A 25,205-nucleotide genomic window follows, 5' to 3' on the forward strand; every position below is an offset into this window, starting at 1 on the left:
AATTTCAGAGAGATATCTTTACCCGTTCTCACATGCCATATTGTTTACGAGTTGTTTTCGGTTTTATACCACTGTGGGGCTGTCAAATGGACGGACATGAGCGTCTTAGAATTTTACCACGACTTAGAATATATATAAATAATTGGATCGGAAATAGATATATCGAGAACAGTGCAAGTTCTCGAATGTGTCATCCTCACACTCAATAAGACATCTTCTACAGTCACCATTATGTGGGATTCCCTAAAACACAGTATCCGTCTTCCAACAATCTCGTTCAGGAGAGCGAATACTGAAGATCTTATCTTGAGAGACCTGGACATGTTGAAGGAGGACGGGTACGGGTTCTGTTCCATTCTGAATACTATAGATGTGAGTGGTAGACCGAGATAGTACTCAGAGTGCATGTAGGTCTCGATGCAGTCTGAGTACTATCTCGGTCCGTACATGTCCAACGCTCTCAGACTGAGGGTAGCTTTTGCGGCACAGTTTCCAACAAAGACCTCAGTAGGCTGCGTGGGAGTCATAGAGGAAATCTATTTGCAAATTTTTGAAAAGATCAGTAGCAGTTATCAGCTAGCAATAGCACAAAAAGTGATATTGGGGAGACGAGTATATATAGAGGCTATATCAAAATATGAATCGATTTCTTTGAAATTCACCAATGATTCGAAGAGTTATAAGAGAAACTTTCGGGTTAAATTTTGCGAGATCAGGTTAGGTTAGGTTGACAAGTAAAAGCGTGCTATGTTCGGTCGGATCGAATCTTGGGAACCCACCATCATGGATTTTGCTAAAATATGGGAGCTATATCTGATTATAGACCGATTTGGACCGCAATTGGCACAGTTGTTGAAAGTCATAACAGAACGCTATCTGCAAAGTTTCAGCCAAATCGCATAAAAATCGCGGCTTGTAAGGGCTCAAGAAGTCAAATCGGGAGATCGGTTTATATGGGAGCTACATCAGGTTATAGACCGATTTGGAGCGTACTTGGCACAGTTGTTGAAAGTCACAGCAGAACAGCACATGTAAAATTTCAGCCAAATCGGACAAAAATTGTAAGTGCTCAAGAGTCAAACCGGGAGATCGGTTTATATGGCTACACGCTACACTGAAATTCACGGATACGTGAAACCAAATTGACATATTTTTTGGGTTTCACTTATCCCATTTTGACTGTTTTTTGTTTATATATGACATATTTAATGTAGTTTCCTATCAAACTGTAAGACGCATTGAATTACTACGTGGGAGGCCCTTTCCATCGAACTGCCTTTTATGTATCTTTCTAACACATTTTCTGTAAATACCAAATTTCTAACAATTTTCCTTTGAAAAATGATATTGGTTTCCAACTTTTAATGATTCTCTCATCCCCTCTGTCTCTCTCGCTCTTTAGGTTGTTACAGATCGTGGCTTTCATCATCCCTTCTACAATGCCATCAAAATACACCTTAGTACTGTTAGCACTTTGAAATCTCCTTTGTATTTGTATTACTTCAACTACTCTGGACCGCATACGTATGCCACACTTTATGCTGGTGGTGCAAGCACCACACCCTATGGCGTGGTACACTGTGATGACTTGATCTATTTGTTTAGATCGCCCATATTATTTCCTGATTTTCCTAAGGACTCCACTCATGCCAATGTAAGCAGGGCTTTTGTAAACTATTTTGTAACATTTGCCAAAAACAGGTAAGATTTTCCTTTAATACCTATTAAAAGTCTTTGTATTCTGACTTTATTACTCTTCCAGCAAACCTTATGCTCTGAAGCAATGCCAGGCCTCTCAATTTCCCCCACACTCCGATACTAGCATCTGTGATTATGTGTCCTTTCAAAATGGACCCAATGATTCATTTCGAATGAAATCAGCCAATGATTTTAATGTACGACGTATGCATTTCTGGGATGATATTTTAAGTGAAGAAGTGTGACCAGGGAAGTGGAAGTCAATTTAGGGAATGCAAGTGTTCATAAGCTAAGCCACCAAAAATAAATAAACATCTATTAAGTTTAAGTAAGTTTTCTATAAGACATGTATATATCTTATGTATTTATTTTATTATTAGGATTTTTTATATGTGTGTGTAGTTAAGATCATTGTTGTTTTAGTTAATTAGTCTAAGATCTAAGACATTGTAAATACTTAGTTATGCGGCATTACATTTTGTAAGGGTTTGTTAATATAAACGCAATTTTCATTCAATATCCATATCATCCAAACGAGATCGTACTCGATTTTTTCTTTTATTCTTCTTGGTGGGCGGTGGCAAAAAGTTCTCCAGAAACTCGATGGTATTGCGTATGGTCTCTGTGCTGATGTTGCCTATGTGATCCCGATCAAAGTAGACTACCGGCACTGGAGCTTCGGTGGAGACAAGATTTGCACATTGACAACGTTGAGGTGACACTGTGATTACCTCCAAGTTGACCGGAGTTGAAGAGGGGGCTGTAAGCAGGAATAACAAATAACTTGATTATACTAATACTATGTTGGTTTTATGCTGATGAGATGGTTTTAAATGCTTGTAAATGTAATGCTGTAAATTTTCTAATTTCTAATGCTATATACGAGTATATACAACAGATCAAGCTTCGATGCTCTGTTGGTATTAAGAATTGTTTAACTCCTTAAGAAATAGCTATAAGCGATTGGTACACCTTCCTGGGACAATCCCAAGACATTTTTACAAGTTTCCAGGGTAGCTGACACGGAGTCTTAGCAAGTTCACACTGTCAAACTAGAAATGACAGATACATGATAATCCAAAAACATTTAAAACACAAAGTTTTTCTTAATGGAGTTCAAGCGTAACAGTGTGATTGCATTATATTGGAAAATCTCAACCGGCTATGGTTGGCGAACTCAAACATTTCAAAGTGCACACAAAATATATGTGTATAGCTTCATTGACCACTTTAATGATACTGGTATCGTTGCCAAACTTCATGGTAGCTCTAAAAAAATGCATTCACACCTTGAATGGTTCGGCGAGGGAAAGCTCGAGCTCAACGAAATCTACTCTGTAGTAGCAATCAAATGGCTAAAGATCTGAAAATATCTCATGAGAGAATGCATTAAGTAAAACAAGTAAAAAGGCGTTAAGTTCGGCCGGGCCCACCACCTCGGGTGGGTATCCCAAACAACTTTCGTCAAAATCCGGTGAAAAATGCATACATCATGCCCCATAGCAGCTATATCGAAATATTTTCCAATTTGGACCAAATATTAATAAGTACAAGTCATTGTTCAATTGTGTATAACAAAAAAATTGATCTTTTTAGTAGCTGTATCGAAAAATAAACCGATCTGAATCACATACGACATGGATGTTGAAAAGCCTAACATAAGTCACTGTGTCAAATTTCAATGAAATCGGATTATAAATGCGCCTTTTATGGGGCCAAGACTTTAAATCGAGATATCGATCTGTATGGCAGCTAAATCCAAATCTGGACCGATTTGGGCCAAGTTGCAGAAAAATTTCGAAGAGCCTAACACAACGCACTTGTCCAAATTTTGGCGACATCGGACAATAAATGCGCCTTTTATGGGCCCAAAATCTTAAATCGAGAGATCGGTCTATATGGCAGCTATATCCAAATCTCGACCGATCTGAGCCAAATTGAAGTAAGATGTCGAAGTGCCTAACAGAACTCACTTTCCCAAATTTAGGTGACATCGGACAATAAATGCGATTTTGTGAGCGCAAGACCTTAAATCGAGAGATCGGTCTACATGGCAGCCAAATCCAAATCTGAACCGATCTGAGCCAAATTGATGAAAGATGTCGAAGGGCATAATACCACTCGCTGTTCCAAATTTTGGAAAAATCGGATAGTAAATGCGCTTTTATGGACCCAAAACCTTAAATCGAGGGATAGGTCTATATGGCAGCTATATCCAAATCTGGACCGATCTGGGCCAAATTGAAGTAAGATTTCGAAGGGCCTAACACAACATACTGTCCCAAATTTCGGCAACATCGGACAATAAATGCGATTTTGTGAGCGCAAGACCTTTAATCGAGAGAACGGTCTACATGGCAGCCAAATCCAAATCTGAACCGATCTGAGCCAAATTGATGAAAGATGTCGAAGGGCATAATACCACTCGCTGTTCCAAATTTTGGAAAAATCGGACAATAAATGCGCTTTTTATGGGCGCAAGACCTTATATCGAGAGATCGGTCTATATGGCAGCCAAATCCAAATCTGAACCGATCTGAGCCAAATTGATGAAAGATGTCGAAGCGACTAACACAACTCACTGACCCAAATTTTAACATAATCGGATAATATATGTGACTTTTTTGGGCCTAAGACTCTAAATCGGCAGATCGGTCTATGTGGAAGCTATATCAAGATATAGTCCGATATAGGCCATCTTCAAACTTAACCTGCTTATGGAGAAAAAAAGAATCTGTGCCACGTTTCAGCTCAATATCTTAGACGGACAGACAGACGGACGGACATGGCTTGATCGTCTTAGATTTTTACACTGATCAAGAATATATATACTTTATAGGGTCGGAAATATATATTTCGATGTGTTGCAAACGGTATGACAAAATGAATATACTTCATCCTTCGGTGGTGGGTATAACAAGTAAAAATGCATTAAATTCGACCGTGCCGAAGTTTTGGTACCCACCACGATGGATACATTTTTTTTTTTTTCAAAATTTACTATAACACTACTATATCTATGTTAATATCCAGAAAATATAGTCCGATCTTAATCATATTTGGTTCAGTTGCCGAGAAGCTCTATACAAGTATCAGTTCGAAATTTCAACGAATAATAAATGCGCCATTCATGTGATTAAGCGCTTATTTGGATGATCGATCTATATGATAGCTATATCTAAATATGGTCAGATCTGGACCACATTTGGTTTGGATATCGGGAGTTTTAAGGCAGTTCACTGTTTTAATTCAATTTCAGCAAAATCGGAGAATAAATGCGCCTTTTATGGTCTTTAGATCCTAAAGCTGAAGATCGGTCTCTATGCCAGCCGTATCTAAATATAGCTCGGTCTGGATATATAATATATAATATAACTCTCTGTACCAAATTTTATCGACATCGGGTAATAAATTCGCCTGTTATAGGCCTAGAATCCAAAATCGGCAGATCGGTCTCTATGGCAGCTATATCTATATATAGCTCGGTCTGGACCAATTTCGGGCCAGTTCTTGGCAGTCTTAATACAACTCACTATTCAAAATTTCAGTGAAATCGGGTAATAAATGCGCCTGTTATAGTCCTAGAATCCAAAATCGGCAGATCTGTCTATATCCAAATATGTTCTGATCTAGACCATATTTTGAATTTTTAGACCCAAAAAATATTGGTTTTGCGATGTTTTTCATAGAAAGAGCGACAGTATTGCTTCATCCAGCACAACTGCGGAAATAGATTTTCCTCACAAATCCAACGGTGCCTTAAAAATGTTGAAGTAGCCAGAAAGCCAGGAAGTTACAGCAATTGCAAACTCACATTGGTTTTTTTTGGAATTTTTTGTATATCAATTATGCGATTTTGAAGCAATACTCTAAAGTTTTCAAAAAGCGTATTGCACCGTCCAGCACCATTACGGAAAGACCGTTTCTTTATAAATCCAACGGTGTATTCAAAGCTTTGAAGTTTGGAAAACTAAATATGTTACAGCAACTTGAAACTCACCTTTACTTTTTCGCATTTTTCGGCAATCTATTATGCGATTTTGAGCTTGTTTTTTGCCGAAAATACATAGAAGTTGCACTAATCCGATTTTTTTCTATAATCTTCAGTACTGTATACTCAACTCGAAAATTTTTTTTCGCATCAAAAATTGAAAGTTTTCATAAGGAGGTAGCCTTTGCTAAAAAATGCAAAAAAATATTTATTGTGAAATTTTGAGCAATTCTGCTTATTTTTCGAATCGTCTTCGAATTTCGAACTGCGGAATGCTCAAAGTTCTTCGAAATTGGAAAAATGAAGGAGTTACAGCGTTTTAGGCCTTCACGACAACTTTTTTTTGCATTTTTCCGATACGAAAAATGCGATTTTGAACTTGTTTTGTGCAGAAAAAACATAGGAGTTGCACTAATCCGATTTCTTTCCATCAAAAATTGAAAATTTTCATAAGGGGGTAGCCTTTGCTAAAAAATGCAAAAAAATATTTATTGTGAAATTTTGAGCAATTCTGCTTATTTTTCGAATCGTCTTCGAATTTCGAACTGCGGAATGCTCGAAGTTCTTCGAAATTGGAAAAATGAAGGAGTTACAGCGTTTTAGGCCTTCACGACAACTTTTTTTTTGCATTTTTCCGATACGAAAAATGCGATTTTGAACTTGTTTTGTGCAGAAAAAACATAGGAGTTGCACTAATCCGATTTCTTTCCATCAAAAATTGAAAATTTTCATAAGGAGGTAGCCTTTGCTAAAAAATGCAAAAAAATATTCATTGTGAAATTTTGAGCAATTCTGCTTATTTTTCGAATCGTCTTCGAATTTCGAACTGCGGAATGCTCGAAGTTCTTCGAAATTGGAAAAATGAAGGAGTTACAGCGTTTTAGGCCTTCACGACAACTTTTTTTTTGCATTTTTCCGATACGAAAAATGCGATTTTGTGCTTGTTTTGTGCAGAAAAAACATAGGTGTTGCACTAATCCGATTTCTTTGCCATAATCTTCAGTACTGTATACTCAACTCGAAAATTTTTTTCGCATCAAAAATTGAAAATTTTCATAAGGGGGTAGCCTTTGCTAAAAAATGCAAACAAATATTTATTGTGAAATTTTGAGCAATTCTGCTTATTTTTCGAATCGTCTTCGAATTTCGAACTGCGGAATGCTCGAAGTTCTTCGAAATTGGAAAAATGAAGGAGTTACACTGTTTTAGGCCTTCACGACAACTTTTTTTTTGCATTTTTCCGATACGAAAAATGCGATTTTGAACTTGTTTTGTGCAGAAAAAACATAGGAGTTGCACTAATCCGATTTCTTTGCCATAATCTCCAGTACTGTATACTCAACTCGAAAATTTTTTTCGCATCAAAAATTGAAAATTTTCATAAGGGGGTAGCCTTTGCTAAAAAATGCAAAAAAATATTTATTGTGAAATTTTGAGCAATTCTGCTTATTTTTCGAATCGTCTTCGAATTTCGAACTGCGGAATGCTCGAAGTTCTTCGAAATTCGAAAAAATGAAGGAGTTACAGCGTTTTAGGCCTTCAAAACGACATTCCTTTTTTTGCATTTTTCCTATACGAAAAATGCGATTTTGAGCTTGTTTTGTGCAGAAAAAACATAGGAGTTGCACTAATCCGATTTCTTTGCCATAATCTTCAGTACTGTATACTCAACTCGAAAATTTTTTTCGCATCAAAAATTGAAAATATTCATAAGGGGTTAGCCTTTGCTAAAAAATGCAAAAAAATATTTATTGTGAAATTTTGAGCAATTCTGCTTATTTTTCGAATCGTCTTCGAATTTCGAACTGCGGAATGTTCGAAGTTTTTCGAAATTCGAAAAAATTAAGGAGTTACAGCGATTTAGGCCTTCAAAACGACATCCCTTTTTTGCATTTTTCCTATACGAAAAATGCGATTTTGAGCTTGTTTTGTGCAGAAAAAACATAGGAGTTGCACTAATCCGATTTCTTTGCCATAATCTTCAGTACTGTATACTCAACTCGAAAATTTTTTTCGCATCAAAAATTTTAAATTTTCATAAGAGGGTAGCCTTTGCTAAAAAATGCAAAAGAAATATTTATTGTGAAATTTTGAGCAATTCTGGTTATTTTTCGAATCGTCTTCGAATTTCGAACTGCGGAATGCTCGAAGTTCTTCGAAATTCGAAAAAATGAAGGAGTTACAGCGTTTTAGGCCTTCAAAACGACAACTTTTTTTTTGCATTTTTCCGATACGAAAAATGCGATTTTGAGCTTGTTTTGTGCAGAAAAAACATAGGAGTTGCACTAATCCGATTTCTTTGCCATAATCTTCAGTACTGTATACTCAACTCGAAAATTTTTTTCGCATCAAAAATTGAAAATTTTCATAAGGGGGTAGCCTTTGCTAAAAATTGCAAACAAATATTTATTGTGAAATTTTGAGCAATTCTGCTTATTTTTCGAATCGTCTTCGAATTTCGAACTGCGGAATGCTCGAAGTTCTTCGAAATTCGAAAAAATGAAGGAGTTACAGCGTTTTAGGCCTTCAAAACGACAACTTTTTTTTTGCATTTTTCCAATACGAAAAATGCGATTTTGAGCTTGTTTTGTGCAGAAAAAACATAGGAGTTGCACTAATCCGATTTCTTTGCCATAATCTTCAGTACTGTATACTCAACTCGAAAATTTTTTTCGCATCAAAAATTGAAAATTTTCATAAGGGGGTAGCCTTTTCTAAAAAATGCAAAAAAATATTTATTGTGAAATTTTGAGCAATTCTGCTTATTTTTCGAATCGTCTTCGAATTTCGAACTGCGGAATGTTCGAAGTTTTTCGAAATTGGAAAAAATGAAGGAGTTACAGCGTTTCAGGCCTTCAAAACGACAACTTTTTTTTGCATTTTTCCGATACGAAAAATGCGATTTTGAGCTTGTTTTGTGCAGAAAAAACATAGGAGTTGCACTAATCCGATTTCTTTGCCATAATCTTCAGTACTGTATACTCAACTCGAAAATTTTTTTCGCATCAAAAATTGAAAATCTGCATAAGGGGGTAGCCTTTGCTAAAAAATGCAAAAAAATATTTATTGTGAAATTTTGAGCAATTCTGCTTATTTTTCGAATCGTCTTCGAATTTCGAACTGCGGAATGCTCGAAGTTCTTCGAAATTCGAAAAAATGAAGGAGTTACAGCGTTTTAGGCCTTCAAAACGACAACATAGGAACATAGGACTTGCACTAATCCGATTTCTTTGCCATAATCTTCAGTACTGTATACTCAACTCGAAAATTTGTTTCGCATCAAAAATTGAAAATTTTCAAAATTTAGCCTTTGCTAAAAAATGCAAAAAATATTTATTGTGGAATTTTGAGCAATTCTGCTTATTTTTCGAATCGTCTTCGAATTTCGAACTGCGGAATGCTCGAAGTTCTTCGAAATTCGAAAAAATGAAGGAGTTACAGCGTTTTAGGCCTTCAAAACGACAACTTTTTTTTTGCATTTTTCCGATACGAAAAATGCGATTTTGAGCTTGTTTTGTGCAGAAAAAACATAGGAGTTGCACTAATCCGATTTCTTTGCCATAATCTTCAGTACTGTATACTCAACTCGAAAATTTTTTTCGCATCATAAAAATAAGGGGGTAGCCTTTGCTAAAAAATGCAAAAAAATATTTATTGTGAAATTTTGAGCAATTCTGCTCATTTTTCAAAAATTGAAAATTTTCATAAGGGGGTAGCCTTTGCTAAAAAATGCAAAAATATATTTATTGTGAAATTTTGAGCAATTCTGCTTATTATTCGAATGGTCTTCGAATTTCGAACTGCGGAATGCTCGAAGTTCTTCGAAATTCGAAAAAATGAAGGAGTTACAGCGTTTCAGGCCTTCAAAACGACAACTTTTTTTTTTGCATTTTTCCGATACGAAAAATGCGATTTTGAGCTTGTTTTGTGCAGAAAAGACATAGGAGTTGCACTAATCCGATTTCTTTGCCATAATCTTCAGTACTGTATACTCAACTTGAAAATTTTTTTCGCATCAAAAATTGAAAATTTTCATAAGGGGCTAGCCTTTGCTAAAAAATGCAAAAAAAATATTTATTGTGAAATTTTGAGCAATTCTGCTTATTATTCGAATCGTCTTCGAATTTCGAACTGCGGAATGCTCGAAGTTTTTCGAAATTCGAAAAAATGAAGGAGTTACAGCGTTTTAGGCCTTCAAAACGACAACTTTTTTTTGCATTTTTCCGATACGAAAAATGCGATTTTGAGCTTGTTTTGTGCAGAAAAAACATAGGAGTTGCACTAATCCGATTTCTTTGCCATAATCTTCAGTACTGTATACTCAACTCGAAAATTTTTTTCGCATCAAAAATTGAAAATTTTCAAAATTTAGCCTTTGCTAAAAAATGCAAAAAATATTTATTGCGAAATTTTGAGCAATTCTGCTTATTTTTCGAATCGTCTTCGAATTTCGAACTGCGGAATGCTCGAAGTTCTTCGAAATTCGAAAAAATGAAGGAGTTACAGCGTTTTAGGCCTTCAAAACGACAACTTTTTTTTTGCATTTTTCCGATACGAAAAATGCGATTTTGAGCTTGTTTTGTGCAGAAAAAACATAGGAGTTGCACTAATCCGATTTCTTTGCCATAATCTTCAGTACTGTATACTCAACTCGAAAATTTTTTTCGCATCATAAAAATAAGGGGGTAGCCTTGCTAAAAAATGCAAAAAAAATATTTATTGTGAAATTTTGAGCAATTCTGCTCATTTTTCAAAAATTTAAAATTTTCATAAGGGGTAGCCTTTGCTAAAAAATGCAAAAATATATTTATTGTGAAATTTTGAGCAATTCTGCTTATTATTCGAATCGTCTTCGAATTTCGAACTGCGGAATGCTCGAAGTTCTTCGAAATTCGAAAAAATGAAGGAGTTACAGCGTTTCAGGCCTTCAAAACGACAACTTTTTTTTTTGCATTTTTCCGATACGAAAAATGCGATTTTGAGCTTGTTTTGTGCAGAAAAGACATAGGAGTTGCACTAATCCGATTTCTTTGCCATAATCTTTAGTACTGTATACTCAACTTGAAAATTTTTTTCGCATCAAAAATTTAAAATTTTCATAAGGGGGTAGCCTTTGCTAAAAAATGCAAAAATATATTTATTGTGAAATTTTGAGCAATTCTGCTTATTATTCGAATCGTCTTCGAATTTCGAACTGCGGAATGCTCGAAGTTCTTCGAAATTCGAAAAAATGAAGGAGTTACAGCGTTTCAGGCCTTCAAAACGACAACTTTTTTTTTTGCATTTTTCCGATACGAAAAATGCGATTTTGAGCTTGTTTTGTGCAGAAAAGACATAGGAGTTGCACTAATCCGATTTCTTTGCCATAATCTTTAGTACTGTATACTCAACTTGAAAATTTTTTTCGCATCAAAAATTTAAAATTTTCATAAGGGGGTAGCCTTTGCTAAAAAATGCAAAAAAAATATTTATTGTGAAATTTTGAGCAATTCTGCTTATTATTCGAATCGTCTTCGAATTTCGAACTGCGGAATGCTCGAAGTTTTTCGAAATTCGAAAAAATGAAGGAGTTACAGCGTTTTAGGCCTTCAAAACGACAACTTTTTTTTTGCATTTTTCCGATACGAAAAATGCGATTTTGAGCTTGTTTTGTGCAGAAAAAACATAGGAGTTGCACTAATCCGATTTCTTTGCCATAATCTTCAGTACTGTATACTCAACTCGAAAATTTTTTTCGCATCAAAAATTGAAAATTTTCATAAGGGGGTAGCCTTTGCTAAAAAATGCAAAAAAATATTTATTGTGAAATTTTGAGCAATTCTGCTTATTATTCGAATCGTCTTCGAATTTCGAACTGCGGAATGCTCGAAGTTCTTCGAAATTCGAAAAAATGAAGGAGTTACAGCGTTTCAGGCCTTCAAAACGACAACTTTTTTTTTGCATTTTTCCGATACGAAAAATGCGATTTTGAGCTTGTTTTGTGCAGAAAAAACATAGGAGTTGCACTAATCCGATTTCTTTGCCATAATCTTCAGTACTGCATACTCAACTCGAAAATTTTTTTCGCATCAAAAATTGAAAATTTTCAAAATTTAGCCTTTGCTAAAAAATGCAAAAAATATTTATTGTGGAATTTTGAGCAATTCTGCTTATTTTTCGAATCGTCTTCGAAGTTCGAACTGCGGAATGCTCGAAGTTCTTCGAAATTCGAAAAAATGAAGGAGTTACAGCGTTTTAGGCCTTCAAAACGACAACTTTTTTTTTGCATTTTTCCGATACGAAAAATGCGATTTTGAGCTTGTTTTGTGCAGAAAAAACATAGGAGTTGCACTAATCCGATTTCTTTGCCATAATCTTCAGTACTGTATACTCAACTCGAAAATTTTTTTCGCATCATAAAAATAAGGGGGTAGCCTTTGCTAAAAAATGCAAAAAAATATTTATTGTGAAATTTTGAGCAATTCTGCTCATTTTTCAAAAATTGAAAATTTTCATAAGGGGGTAGCCTTTGCTAAAAAATGCAAAAAAATATTTATTGTGAAATTTTGAGCAATTCTGCTTATTATTCGAATCGTCTTCGAATTTCGAACTGCGGAATGCTCGAAGTTCTTCGAAATTCGAAAAAATGAAGGAGTTACAGCGTTTCAGGCCTTCAAAACGACAACTTTTTTTTTTGCATTTTTCCGATACGAAAAATGCGATTTTGAGCTTGTTTTGTGCAGAAAAGACATAGGAGTTGCACTAATCCGATTTCTTTGCCATAATCTTCAGTACTGTATACTCAACTTGAAAATTTTTTTCGCATCAAAAATTGAAAATTTTCATAAGGGGGTAGCCTTTGCTAAAAAATGCAAAAAAAATATTTATTGTGAAATTTTGAGCAATTCTGCTTATTATTCGAATCGTCTTCGAATTTCGAACTGCGGAATGCTCGAAGTTTTTCGAAATTCGAAAAAATGAAGGAGTTACAGCGTTTTAGGCCTTCAAAACGACAACTTTTTTTTTGCATTTTTCCGATACGAAAAATGCGATTTTGAGCTTGTTTTGTGCAGAAAAAACATAGGAGTTGCACTAATCCGATTTCTTTGCCATAATCTTCAGTACTGTATACTCAACTCGAAAATTTTTTTCGCATCAAAAATTTAAAATTTTCTAAGGGGGTAGCCTTTGCTAAAAAATGCAAAAAAATATTTATTGTGAAATTTTGAGCAATTCTGCTTATTATTCGAATCGTCTTCGAATTTCGAACTGCGGAATGCTCGAAGTTCTTCGAAATTCGAAAAAATGAAGGAGTTACAGCGTTTCAGGCCTTCAAAACGACAACTTTTTTTTTTGCATTTTTCCGATACGAAAAATGCGATTTTGAGCTTGTTTTGTGCAGAAAAAACATAGGAGTTGCACTAATCCGATTTCTTTGCCATAATCTTCAGTACTGTATACTCAACTCGAAAATTTTTTTCGCATCATAAAAATAAGGGGGTAGCCTTTGCTAAAAAATGCAAAAAAATATTTATTGTGAAATTTTGAGCAATTCTGCTCATTTTTCAAAAATTTAAAATTTTCATAAGGGGGTAGCCTTTGCTAAAAAATGCAAAAATATATTTATTGTGAAATTTTGAGCAATTCTGCTTATTATTCGAATCGTCTTCGAATTTCGAACTGCGGAATGCTCGAAGTTCTTCGAAATTCGAAAAAATGAAGGAGTTACAGCGTTTCAGGCCTTCAAAACGACAACTTTTTTTTTTGCATTTTTCCGATACGAAAAATGCGATTTTGAGCTTGTTTTGTGCAGAAAAGACATAGGAGTTGCACTAATCCGATTTCTTTGCCATAATCTTTAGTACTGTATACTCAACTTGAAAATTTTTTTCGCATCAAAAATTGAAAATTTTCATAAGGGGGTAGCCTTTGCTAAAAAATGCAAAAAAAATATTTATTGTGAAATTTTGAGCAATTCTGCTTATTATTCGAATCGTCTTCGAATTTCGAACTGCGGAATGCTCGAAGTTTTTCGAAATTCGAAAAAATGAAGGAGTTACAGCGTTTTAGGCCTTCAAAACGACAACTTTTTTTTTGCATTTTTCCGATACGAAAAATGCGATTTTGAGCTTGTTTTGTGCAGAAAAAACATAGGAGTTGCACTAATCCGATTTCTTTGCCATAATCTTCAGTACTGTATACTCAACTCGAAAATTTTTTTCGCATCAAAAATTGAAAATTTTCATAAGGGGGTAGCCTTTGCTAAAAAATGCAAAAAAATATTTATTGTGAAATTTTGAGCAATTCTGCTTATTATTCGAATCGTCTTCGAATTTCGAACTGCGGAATGCTCGAAGTTCTTCGAAATTCGAAAAAATGAAGGAGTTACAGCGTTTCAGGCCTTCAAAACGACAACTTTTTTTTTGCATTTTTCCGATACGAAAAATGCGATTTTGAGCTTGTTTTGTGCAGAAAAAACATAGGAGTTGCACTTATCCGATTTCTTTGCCATAATCTTCAGTACTGTATACTCAACTTGAAAATTTTTTTCGCATCAAAAATTGAAAATTTTCATAAGGGGGTAGCCTTTGCTAAAAAATGCAAAAAAAATATTTATTGTGAAATTTTGAGCAATTCTGCTTATTATTCGAATCGTCTTCGAATTTCGAACTGCGGAATGCTCGAAGTTCTTCGAAATTCGAAAAAATGAAGGAGTTACAGCGTTTCAGGCCTTCAAAACGACAACTTTTTTTTTGCATTTTTCCGATACGAAAAATGCGATTTTGAGCTTGTTTTGTGCAGAAAAAACATAGGAGTTGCACTAATCCGATTTCTTTGCCATAATCTTCAGTACTGCATACTCAACTCGAAAATTTTTTTCGCATCAAAAATTGAAAATTTTCAAAATTTAGCCTTTGCTAAAAAATGCAAAAAATATTTATTGTGGAATTTTGAGCAATTCTGCTTATTTTTCGAATCGTCTTCGAAGTTCGAACTGCGGAATGCTCGAAGTTCTTCGAAATTCGAAAAAATGAAGGAGTTACAGCGTTTTAGGCCTTCAAAACGACAACTTTTTTTTTGCATTTTTCCGATACGAAAAATGCGATTTTGAGCTTGTTTTGTGCAGAAAAAACATAGGAGTTGCACTAATCCGATTTCTTTGCCATAATCTTCAGTACTGTATACTCAACTCGAAAATTTTTTTCGCATCATAAAAATAAGGGGGTAGCCTTTGCTAAAAAATGCAAAAAAATATTTATTGTGAAATTTTGAGCAATTCTGCTCATTTTTCAAAAATTGAAAATTTTCATAAGGGGGTAGCCTTTCCTAAAAAATGCAAAAAAATATTTATTGTGAAATTTTGAGCAATTCTGCTTATTATTCGAATCGTCTTCGAATTTCGAACTGCGGAATGCTCGAAGTTCTTCGAAATTCGAAAAAATGAAGGAGTTACAGCGTTTCAGGCCTTCAAAACGACAACTTTTTTTTTGCATTTTTCCGATACGAAAAATGCGATTTTGAGCTTGTTTTGTGCAGAAAAGACATAGGAGTTGCACTAATCCGATTTCTTTGCCATAATCTTCAGTACTGTATACTCATCTCGAAAATTTTTTTCGCATCAAAAATTGAAAATTTTCATAAGGGGGTAGCCTTTGCTAAAAAATGCAAAAAAAATATTTATTGTGAAATTTTGAGCAATTCTGCTTATTATTCGAATCGTCTTCGAATTTCGAACTGCGGAATGCTCGAAGTTTTTCGAAATTCGAAAAAATGAAGGAGTTACAGCGTTTTAGGCCTTCAAAACGACAACTTTTTTTTTGCATTTTTCCGATACGAAAAATGCGATTTTGAGCTTGTTTTGTGCAGAAAAAACATAGGAGTTGCACTAATCCGATTTCTTTGCCATAATCTTCAGTACTGTATACTCAACTCGAAAATTTTTTTCGCATCAAAAATTGAAAATTTTCTAAGGGGGTAGCCTTTGCTAAAAAATGCAAAAAAATATTTATTGTGAAATTTTGAGCAATTCTGCTTATTATTCGAATCGTCTTCGAATTTCGAACTGCGGAATGCTCGAAGTTCTTCGAAATTCGAAAAAATGAAGGAGTTACAGCGTTTCAGGCCTTCAAAACGACAACTTTTTTTTTGCATTTTTCCGATACGAAAAATGCGATTTTGAGCTTGTTTTGTGCAGAAAAAACATAGGAGTTGCACTAATCCGATTTCTTTGCCATAATCTTCAGTACTGTATACTCAACTCGAAAATTTTTTTCGCATCAAAAATTGAAAATTTTCATAAGGGGGTAGCCTTTGCTAAAAAATGCAAAAAAATATTTATTGTGAAATTTTGAGCAATTCTGCTTATTATTCGAATCGTCTTCGAATTTCGAACTGCGGAATGCTCGAAGTTTTTCGAAATTCGAAAAAATGAAGGAGTTACAGCGTTTTAGGCCTTCAAAACGACAACTTTTTTTTTGCATTTTTCCGATACGAAAAATGCGATTTTGAGCTTGTTTTGTGCAGAAAAAACATAGGAGTTGCACTAATCCGATTTCTTTGCCATAATCTTCAGTACTGTATACTCAACTCGAAAATTTTTTTCGCATCAAAAATTGAAAATTTTCATAAGGGGGTAGCCTTTGCTAAAAAATGCAAAAAAATATTTATTGTGAAATTTTGAGCAATTCTGCTTATTATTCGAATCGTCTTCGAATTTCGAACTGCGGAATGCTCGAAGTTCTTCGAAATTCGAAAAAATGAAGGAGTTACAGCGTTTTAGGCCTTCAAAACGACAACTTTTTTTTGCATTTTTCCGATACGAAAAATGCGATTTTGAGCTTGTTTTGTGCAGAAAAAACATAGGAGTTGCACTAATCCGATTTCTTTGCCATAATCTTCAGTACTGTATACTCAACTCAAAAATTTTTTTCGCATCAAAAATTGAAAATTTTCATAAGGGGGTAGCCTTTGCTAAAAAATGCAAAAAAATATTTATTGTGAAATTTTGAGCAATTCTGCTTATTTTTCGAATCGTCTTCGAATTTCGAACTGCGGAATGCTCGAAGTTCTTCGAAATTCGAAAAAATGAAGGAGTTACAGCGTTTTAGGCCTTCAAAACGACAACTTTTTTTTTGCATTTTTCCGATACGAAAAATGCGATTTTGAGCTTGTTTTGTGCAGAAAAAACATAGGAGTTGCACTAATCCGATTTCTTTGCCATAATCTTCAGTACTGTATACTCAACTCGAAAATTTTTTTCGCATCAAAAATTGAAAATTTTCATAAGGGTAGCCTTTGCTAAAAAATGCAAAAAAATATTTATTGTGAAATTTTGAGCAATTCTGCTTATTTTTCGAATCGTCTTCGAATTTCGAACTGCGGAATGCTCGAAGTTCTTCGAAATTCGAAAAAATGAAGGAGTTACAGCGTTTTAGGCCTTCAAAACGACAACTTTTTTTTTGCATTTTTCCGATACGAAAAATGCGATTTTGAGCTTGTTTTGTGCAGAAAAAACATAGGAGTTGCACTAATCCGATTTCTTTGCCATAATCTTCAGTACTGTATACTCAACTCGAAAATTTTTTTCGCATCAAAAATTGAAAATTTTCATAAGGGGCTTTGCTAAAAAATGCAAAAAAATATTTATTGTGAAATTTTGAGCAATTCTGCTTATTTTTCGAATCGTCTTCGAATTTCGAACTGCGGAATGTTCGAAGTTTTTCGAAATTCGAAAAAATGAAGGAGTTACAGCGTTTTAGGCCTTCAAAACGACAACTTTTTTTTTGCATTTTTCCGATACGAAAAATGCGATTTTGAGCTTGTTTTGTGCAGAAAAAACATAGGAGTTGCACTAATCCGATTTCTTTGCCATAATCTTCAGTACTGTATACTCAACTCAAAAATTTTTTTCGCATCAAAAATTGAAAATTTTCATAAGGGGGTAGCCTTTGCTAAAAAATGCAAAAAAATATTTATTGTGAAATTTTGAGCAATTCTGCTTATTTTTCGAATCGTCTTCGAATTTCGAACTGCGGAATGTTCGAAGTTTTTCGAAATTCGAAAAAATTAAGGAGTTACAGCGTTTTAGGCCTTCAAAACGACAACTTTTTTTTTGCATTTTTCCGATACGAAAAATGCGATTTTGAGCTTGTTTTGTGCAGAAAAAACATAGGAGTTGCACTAATCCGATTTCTTTGCCATAATCTTCAGTACTGTATACTCAACTCGAAAATTTTTTTCGCATCATAAAAATAAGGGGGTAGCCTTTGCTAAAAAATGCAAAAAAATATTTATTGTGAAATTTTGAGCAATTCTGCTCATTTTTCAAAAATTGAAAATTTTCATAAGGGGGTAGCCTTTGCTAAAAAATGCAAAAATATATTTATTGTGAAATTTTGAGCAATTCTGCTTATTATTCGAATCGTCTTCGAATTTCGAACTGCGGAATGCTCGAAGTTCTTCGAAATTCGAAAAAATGAAGGAGTTACAGCGTTTCAGGCCTTCAAAACGACAACTTTTTTTTTGCATTTTTCCGATACGAAAAATGCGATTTTGAGCTTGTTTTGTGCAGAAAAAACATAGGAGTTGCACTAATCCGATTTCTTTGCCATAATCTTCAGTACTGTATACTCAACTCGAAAATTTTTTTCGCATCAAAAATTGAAAATTTTCATAAGGGGGTAGCCTTTGCTAAAAAATGCAAAAAAATATTTATTGTGAAATTTTGAGCAATTCTGCTTATTTTTCGAATCGTCTTCGAATTTCGAACTGCGGAATGCTCGAAGTTCTTCGAAATTCGAAAAAATGAAGGAGTTACAGCGTTTTAGGCCTTCAAAACGACAACTTTTTTTTTGCATTTTTCCGATACGAAAAATGCGATTTTGAGCTTGTTTTGTGCAGAAAAAACATAGGAGTTGCACTAATCCGATTTCTTTGCCATAATCTTCAGTACTGTATACTCAACTCGAAAATTTTTTTCGCATCAAAAATTGAAAATTTTCATAAGGGGGTAGCCTTTGCTAAAAAATGCAAAAAAATATTTATTGTGAAATTTTGAGCAATTCTGCTTATTATTCGAATCGTCTTCGAATTTCGAACTGCGGAATGCTCGAAGTTCTTCGAAATTCGAAAAAATGAAGGAGTTACAGCGTTTCAGGCCTTCAAAACGACAACTTTTTTTTTGCATTTTTCCGATACGAAAAATGCGATTTTGAGCTTGTTTTGTGCAGAAAAAACATAGGAGTTGCACTAATCCGATTTCTTTGCCATAATCTTCAGTACTGTATACTCAACTCGAAAATTTTTTTCGCATCAAAAATTGAAAATTTTCATAAGGGGGTAGCCTTTGCTAAAAAATGCAAAAAAATATTTATTGTGAAATTTTGAGCAATTCTGCTCATTTTTCAAAAATTGAAAATTTTCATAAGGGGGTAGCCTTTGCTAAAAAATGCAAAAAAATATTTATTGTGAAATTTTGAGCAATTCTGCTTATTATTCGAATCGTCTTCGAATTTCGAACTGCGGAATGCTCGAAGTTTTTCGAAATTCGAAAAAATGAAGGAGTTACAGCGTTTTAGGCCTTCAAAACGACAACTTTTTTTTTGCATTTTTCCGATACGAAAAATGCGATTTTGAGCTTGTTTTGTGCAGAAAAAACATAGGAGTTGCACTAATCCGATTTCTTTGCCATAATCTTCAGTACTGTATACTCAACTCGAAAATTTTTTTCGCATCAAAAATTGAAAATTTTCATAAGGGGGTAGCCTTTGCTAAAAAATGCAAAAAAATATTTATTGTGAAATTTTGAGCAATTCTGCTTATTATTCGAATCGTCTTCGAATTTCGAACTGCGGAATGCTCGAAGTTCTTCGAAATTCGAAAAAATGAAGGAGTTACAGCGTTTTAGGCCTTCAAAACGACAACTTTTTTTTGCATTTTTCCGATACTACGAAAAATGCGATTTTGAGCTTGTTTTGTGCAGAAAAAACATAGGAGTTGCACTAATCCGATTTCTTTGCCATAATCTTCAGTACTGTATACTCAACTCAAAAATTTTTTTCGCATCAAAAATTGAAAATTTTCATAAGGGGTAGCCTTTGCTAAAAAATGCAAAAAAATATTTATTGTGAAATTTTGAGCAATTCTGCTTATTTTTCGAATCGTCTTCGAATTTCGAACTGCGGAATGCTCGAAGTTCTTCGAAATTCGAAAAAATGAAGGAGTTACAGCGTTTTAGGCCTTCAAAACGACAACTTTTTTTTTGCATTTTTCCGATACGAAAAATGCGATTTTGAGCTTGTTTTGTGCAGAAAAAACATAGGAGTTGCACTAATCCGATTTCTTTGCCATAATCTTCAGTACTGTATACTCAACTCGAAAATTTTTTTCGCATCAAAAATTGAAAATTTTCATAAGGGTAGCCTTTGCTAAAAAATGCAAAAAAATATTTATTGTGAAATTTTGAGCAATTCTGCTTATTTTTCGAATCGTCTTCGAATTTCGAACTGCGGAATGCTCGAAGTTCTTCGAAATTCGAAAAAATGAAGGAGTTACAGCGTTTTAGGCCTTCAAAACGACAACTTTTTTTTTGCATTTTTCCGATACGAAAATGCGATTTTGAGCTTGTTTTGTGCAGAAAAAACATAGGAGTTGCACTAATCCGATTTCTTTGCCATAATCTTCAGTACTGTATACTCAACTCGAAATTTTTTTCGCATCAAAAATTGAAAATTTTCATAAGGGGCTTTGCTAAAAAATGCAAAAAAATATTTATTGTGAAATTTTGAGCAATTCTGCTTATTTTTCGAATCGTCTTCGAATTTCGAACTGCGGAATGCTCGAAGTTCTTCGAAATTCGAAAAAATGAAGGAGTTACAGCGTTTTAGGCCTTCAAAACGACAACTTTTTTTTTGCATTTTTCCGATACGAAAAATGCGATTTGAGCTTGTTTTGTGCAGAAAAAACATAGGAGTTGCACTAATCCGATTTCTTTGCCATAATCTTCAGTACTGTATACTCAACTCGAAAATTTTTTTCGCATCATAAAAATAAGGGGGTAGCCTTTGCTAAAAAATGCAAAAAAATATTTATTGTGAAATTTTGAGCAATTCTGCTCATTTTTCAAAAATTGAAAATTTTCATAAGGGGGTAGCCTTTGCTAAAAAATGCAAAAAAATATTTATTGTGAAATTTTGAGCAATTCTGCTTATTATTCGAATCGTCTTCGAATTTCGAACTGCGGAATGCTCGAAGTTCTTCGAAATTCGAAAAAATGAAGGAGTTACAGCGTTTCAGGCCTTCAAAACGACAACTTTTTTTTTGCATTTTTCCGATACGAAAAATGCGATTTTGAGCTTGTTTTGTGCAGAAAAAACATAGGAGTTGCACTAATCCGATTTCTTTGCCATAATCTTCAGTACTGTATACTCAACTCGAAAATTTTTTTCGCATCAAAAATTGAACATTTTCAAAAGGGGGTAGTCTTTGCTAAAAAATGCAAAAAAATATTTATTGTGAAATTTTGAGCAATTCTGCTTATTATTCGAATCGTCTTCGAATTTCGAACTGCGGAATGCTCGAAGTTCTTCGAAATTCGAAAAAATGAAGGAGTTACAGCGTTTTAGGCCTTCAAAACGACAACTTTTTTTTTGCATTTTTCCGATACGAAAAATGCGATTTTGAGCTTGTTTTGTGCAGAAAAAACATAGGAGTTGCACTAATCCGATTTCTTTGCCATAATCTTCAGTACTGTATACTCAACTCGAAAATTTTTTTCGCATCAAAAATTGAAAATTTTCATAAGGGGGTAGCCTTTGCTAAAAAATGCAAAAAAATATTTATTGTGAAATTTTGAGCAATTCTGCTCATTTTTCAAAAATTGAAAATTTTCATAAGGGGGTAGCCTTTGCTAAAAAATGCAAAAAAATATTTATTGTGAAATTTTGAGCAATTCTGCTTATTATTCGAATCGTCTTCGAATTTCGAACTGCGGAATGCTCGAAGTTTTTCGAAATTCGAAAAAATGAAGGAGTTACAGCGTTTTAGGCCTTCAAAACGACAACTTTTTTTTTGCATTTTTCCGATACGAAAAATGCGATTTTGAGCTTGTTTTGTGCAGAAAAAACATAGGAGTTGCACTAATCCGATTTCTTTGCCATAATCTTCAGTACTGTATACTCAACTCGAAAATTTTTTTCGCATCAAAAATTGAAAATTTTCATAAGGGGGTAGCCTTTGCTAAAAAATGCAAAAAAATATTTATTGTGAAATTTTGAGCAATTCTGCTTATTATTCGAATCGTCTTCGAATTTCGAACTGCGGAATGCTCGAAGTTCTTCGAAATTCGAAAAAATGAAGGAGTTACAGCGTTTTAGGCCTTCAAAACGACAACTTTTTTTTGCATTTTTCCGATACGAAAAATGCGATTTTGAGCTTGTTTTGTGCAGAAAAAACATAGGAGTTGCACTAATCCGATTTCTTTGCCATAATCTTCAGTACTGTATACTCAACTCAAAAATTTTTTTCGCATCAAAAATTGAAAATTTTCATAAGGGGGTAGCCTTTGCTAAAAAATGCAAAAAAATATTTATTGTGAAATTTTGAGCAATTCTGCTTATTTTTCGAATCGTCTTCGAATTTCGAACTGCGGAATGCTCGAAGTTCTTCGAAATTCGAAAAAATGAAGGAGTTACAGCGTTTTAGGCCTTCAAAACGACAACTTTTTTTTTGCATTTTTCCGATACGAAAAATGCGATTTTGAGCTTGTTTTGTGCAGAAAAAACATAGGAGTTGCACTAATCCGATTTCTTTGCCATAATCTTCAGTACTGTATACTCAACTCGAAAATTTTTTTCGCATCAAAAATTGAAAATTTTCATAAGGGTAGCCTTTGCTAAAAAATGCAAAAAAATATTTATTGTGAAATTTTGAGCAATTCTGCTTATTTTTCGAATCGTCTTCGAATTTCGAACTGCGGAATGCTCGAAGTTCTTCGAAATTCGAAAAAATGAAGGAGTTACAGCGTTTTAGGCCTTCAAAACGACAACTTTTTTTTTGCATTTTTCCGATACGAAAAATGCGATTTTGAGCTTGTTTTGTGCAGAAAAAACATAGGAGTTGCACTAATCCGATTTCTTTGCCATAATCTTCAGTACTGTATACTCAACTCGAAAATTTTTTTCGCATCAAAAATTGAAAATTTTCATAAGGGGCTTTGCTAAAAAATGCAAAAAAATATTTATTGTGAAATTTTGAGCAATTCTGCTTATTTTTCGAATCGTCTTCGAATTTCGAACTGCGGAATGCTCGAAGTTCTTCGAAATTCGAAAAAATGAAGGAGTTACAGCGTTTTAGGCCTTCAAAACGACAACTTTTTTTTTGCATTTTTCCGATACGAAAAATGCGATTTTGAGCTTGTTTTGTGCAGAAAAAACATAGGAGTTGCACTAATCCGATTTCTTTGCCATAATCTTCAGTACTGTATACTCAACTCGAAAATTTTTTTCGCATCATAAAAATAAGGGGGTAGCCTTTGCTAAAAAATGCAAAAAAATATTTATTGTGAAATTTTGAGCAATTCTGCTCATTTTTCAAAATTGAAAATTTTCATAAGGGGGTAGCCTTTGCTAAAAAATGCAAAAAAATATTTATTGTGAAATTTTGAGCAATTCTGCTTATTATTCGAATCGTCTTCGAATTTCGAACTGCGGAATGCTCGAAGTTCTTCGAATTCGAAAAAATGAAGGAGTTACAGCGTTTCAGGCCTTCAAAACGACAACTTTTTTTTTGCATTTTTCCGATACGAAAAATGCGATTTTGAGCTTGTTTTGTGCAGAAAAAACATAGGAGTTGCACTAATCCGATTTCTTTGCCATAATCTTCAGTACTGTATACTCAACTCGAAAATTTTTTTCGCATCAAAAATTGAAAATTTTCATAAGGGGGTAGCCTTTGCTAAAAAATGCAAAAAAATATTTATTGTGAAATTTTGAGCAATTCTGCTTATTTTTCGAATCGTCTTCGAATTTCGAACTGCGGAATGCTCGAAGTTCTTCGAAATTCGAAAAAATGAAGGAGTTACAGCGTTTTAGGCCTTCAAAACGACAACTTTTTTTTTGCATTTTTCCGATACGAAAAATGCGATTTTGAGCTTGTTTTGTGCAGAAAAAACATAGGAGTTGCACTAATCCGATTTCTTTGCCATAATCTTCAGTACTGTATACTCAACTCGAAAATTTTTTTCGCATCATAAAAATAAGGGGGTAGCCTTTGCTAAAAAATGCAAAAAAATATTTATTGTGAAATTTGAGCAATTCTGCTCATTTTTCAAAAATTGAAAATTTTCATAAGGGGTAGCCTTTGCTAAAAAATGCAAAAAAATATTTATTGTGAAATTTTGAGCAATTCTGCTTATTATTCGAATCGTCTTCGAATTTCGAACTGCGGAATGCTCGAAGTTTTTCGAAATTCGAAAAAATGAAGGAGTTACAGCGTTTTAGGCCTTCAAAACGACAACTTTTTTTTTGCATTTTTCCGATACGAAAAATGCGATTTTGAGCTTGTTTTGTGCAGAAAAAACATAGGAGTTGCACTAATCCGATTTCTTTGCCATAATCTTCAGTACTGTATACTCAACTCGAAAATTTTTTTCGCATCAAAAATTGAAAATTTTCATAAGGGGGTAGCCTTTGCTAAAAAATGCAAAAAAATATTTATTGTGAAATTTTGAGCAATTCTGCTTATTATTCGAATCGTCTTCGAATTTCGAACTGCGGAATGCTCGAAGTTCTTCGAAATTCGAAAAAATGAAGGAGTTACAGCGTTTTAGGCCTTCAAAACGACAACTTTTTTTTGCATTTTTCCGATACGAAAAATGCGATTTTGAGCTTGTTTTGTGCAGAAAAAACATAGGAGTTGCACTAATCCGATTTCTTTGCCATAATCTTCAGTACTGTATACTCAACTCAAAAATTTTTTTCGCATCAAAAATTGAAAATTTTCATAAGGGGGTAGCCTTTGCTAAAAAATGCAAAAAAATATTTATTGTGAAATTTTGAGCAATTCTGCTTATTTTTCGAATCGTCTTCGAATTTCGAACTGCGGAATGCTCGAAGTTCTTCGAAATTCGAAAAAATGAAGGAGTTACAGCGTTTTAGGCCTTCAAAACGACAACTTTTTTTTTGCATTTTTCCGATACGAAAAATGCGATTTTGAGCTTGTTTTGTGCAGAAAAAACATAGGAGTTGCACTAATCCGATTTCTTTGCCATAATCTTCAGTACTGTATACTCAACTCGAAAATTTTTTTCGCATCAAAAATTGAAAATTTTCATAAGGGTAGCCTTTGCTAAAAAATGCAAAAAAATATTTATTGTGAAATTTTGAGCAATTCTGCTTATTTTTCGAATCGTCTTCGAATTTCGAACTGCGGAATGCTCGAAGTTCTTCGAAATTCGAAAAAATGAAGGAGTTACAGCGTTTTAGGCCTTCAAAACGACAACTTTTTTTTTGCATTTTTCCGATACGAAAAATGCGATTTT

General features: G+C 33.9%; 2 protein-coding genes across 2 annotated transcripts in view; one reads left to right on the top strand and one right to left on the bottom strand.

Moving 5' to 3' along the window:
• Nucleotides 1–2,242, top strand: part of LOC106096357 (uncharacterized) — a 59,613-nt gene extending 57,371 nt beyond the window's left edge. The window contains exons 9-10 of the mRNA XM_059369902.1: nt 1,403–1,701; nt 1,763–2,242. Of these exons, the coding sequence (XP_059225885.1) occupies nt 1,403–1,701; nt 1,763–1,943 (480 nt within the window). The 3' untranslated portion in view covers nt 1,944–2,242. The remainder of the gene's footprint in view (nt 1–1,402; nt 1,702–1,762) is intronic.
• The window catches only part of LOC106095740 (uncharacterized), a 57,241-nt gene continuing 34,243 nt past the window's right edge, over nt 2,208–25,205 (bottom strand). Inside the window, exon 3 of the mRNA XM_013263071.2 lies at nt 2,208–2,458. Coding sequence (XP_013118525.1) covers nt 2,208–2,458 — 251 coding nt within the window. The remainder of the gene's footprint in view (nt 2,459–25,205) is intronic.

This window comes from Stomoxys calcitrans, chromosome 5 (genome assembly GCF_963082655.1).
Source record: "Stomoxys calcitrans chromosome 5, idStoCalc2.1, whole genome shotgun sequence".
NCBI classification, from domain to species: domain Eukaryota; kingdom Metazoa; phylum Arthropoda; class Insecta; order Diptera; family Muscidae; genus Stomoxys; species Stomoxys calcitrans.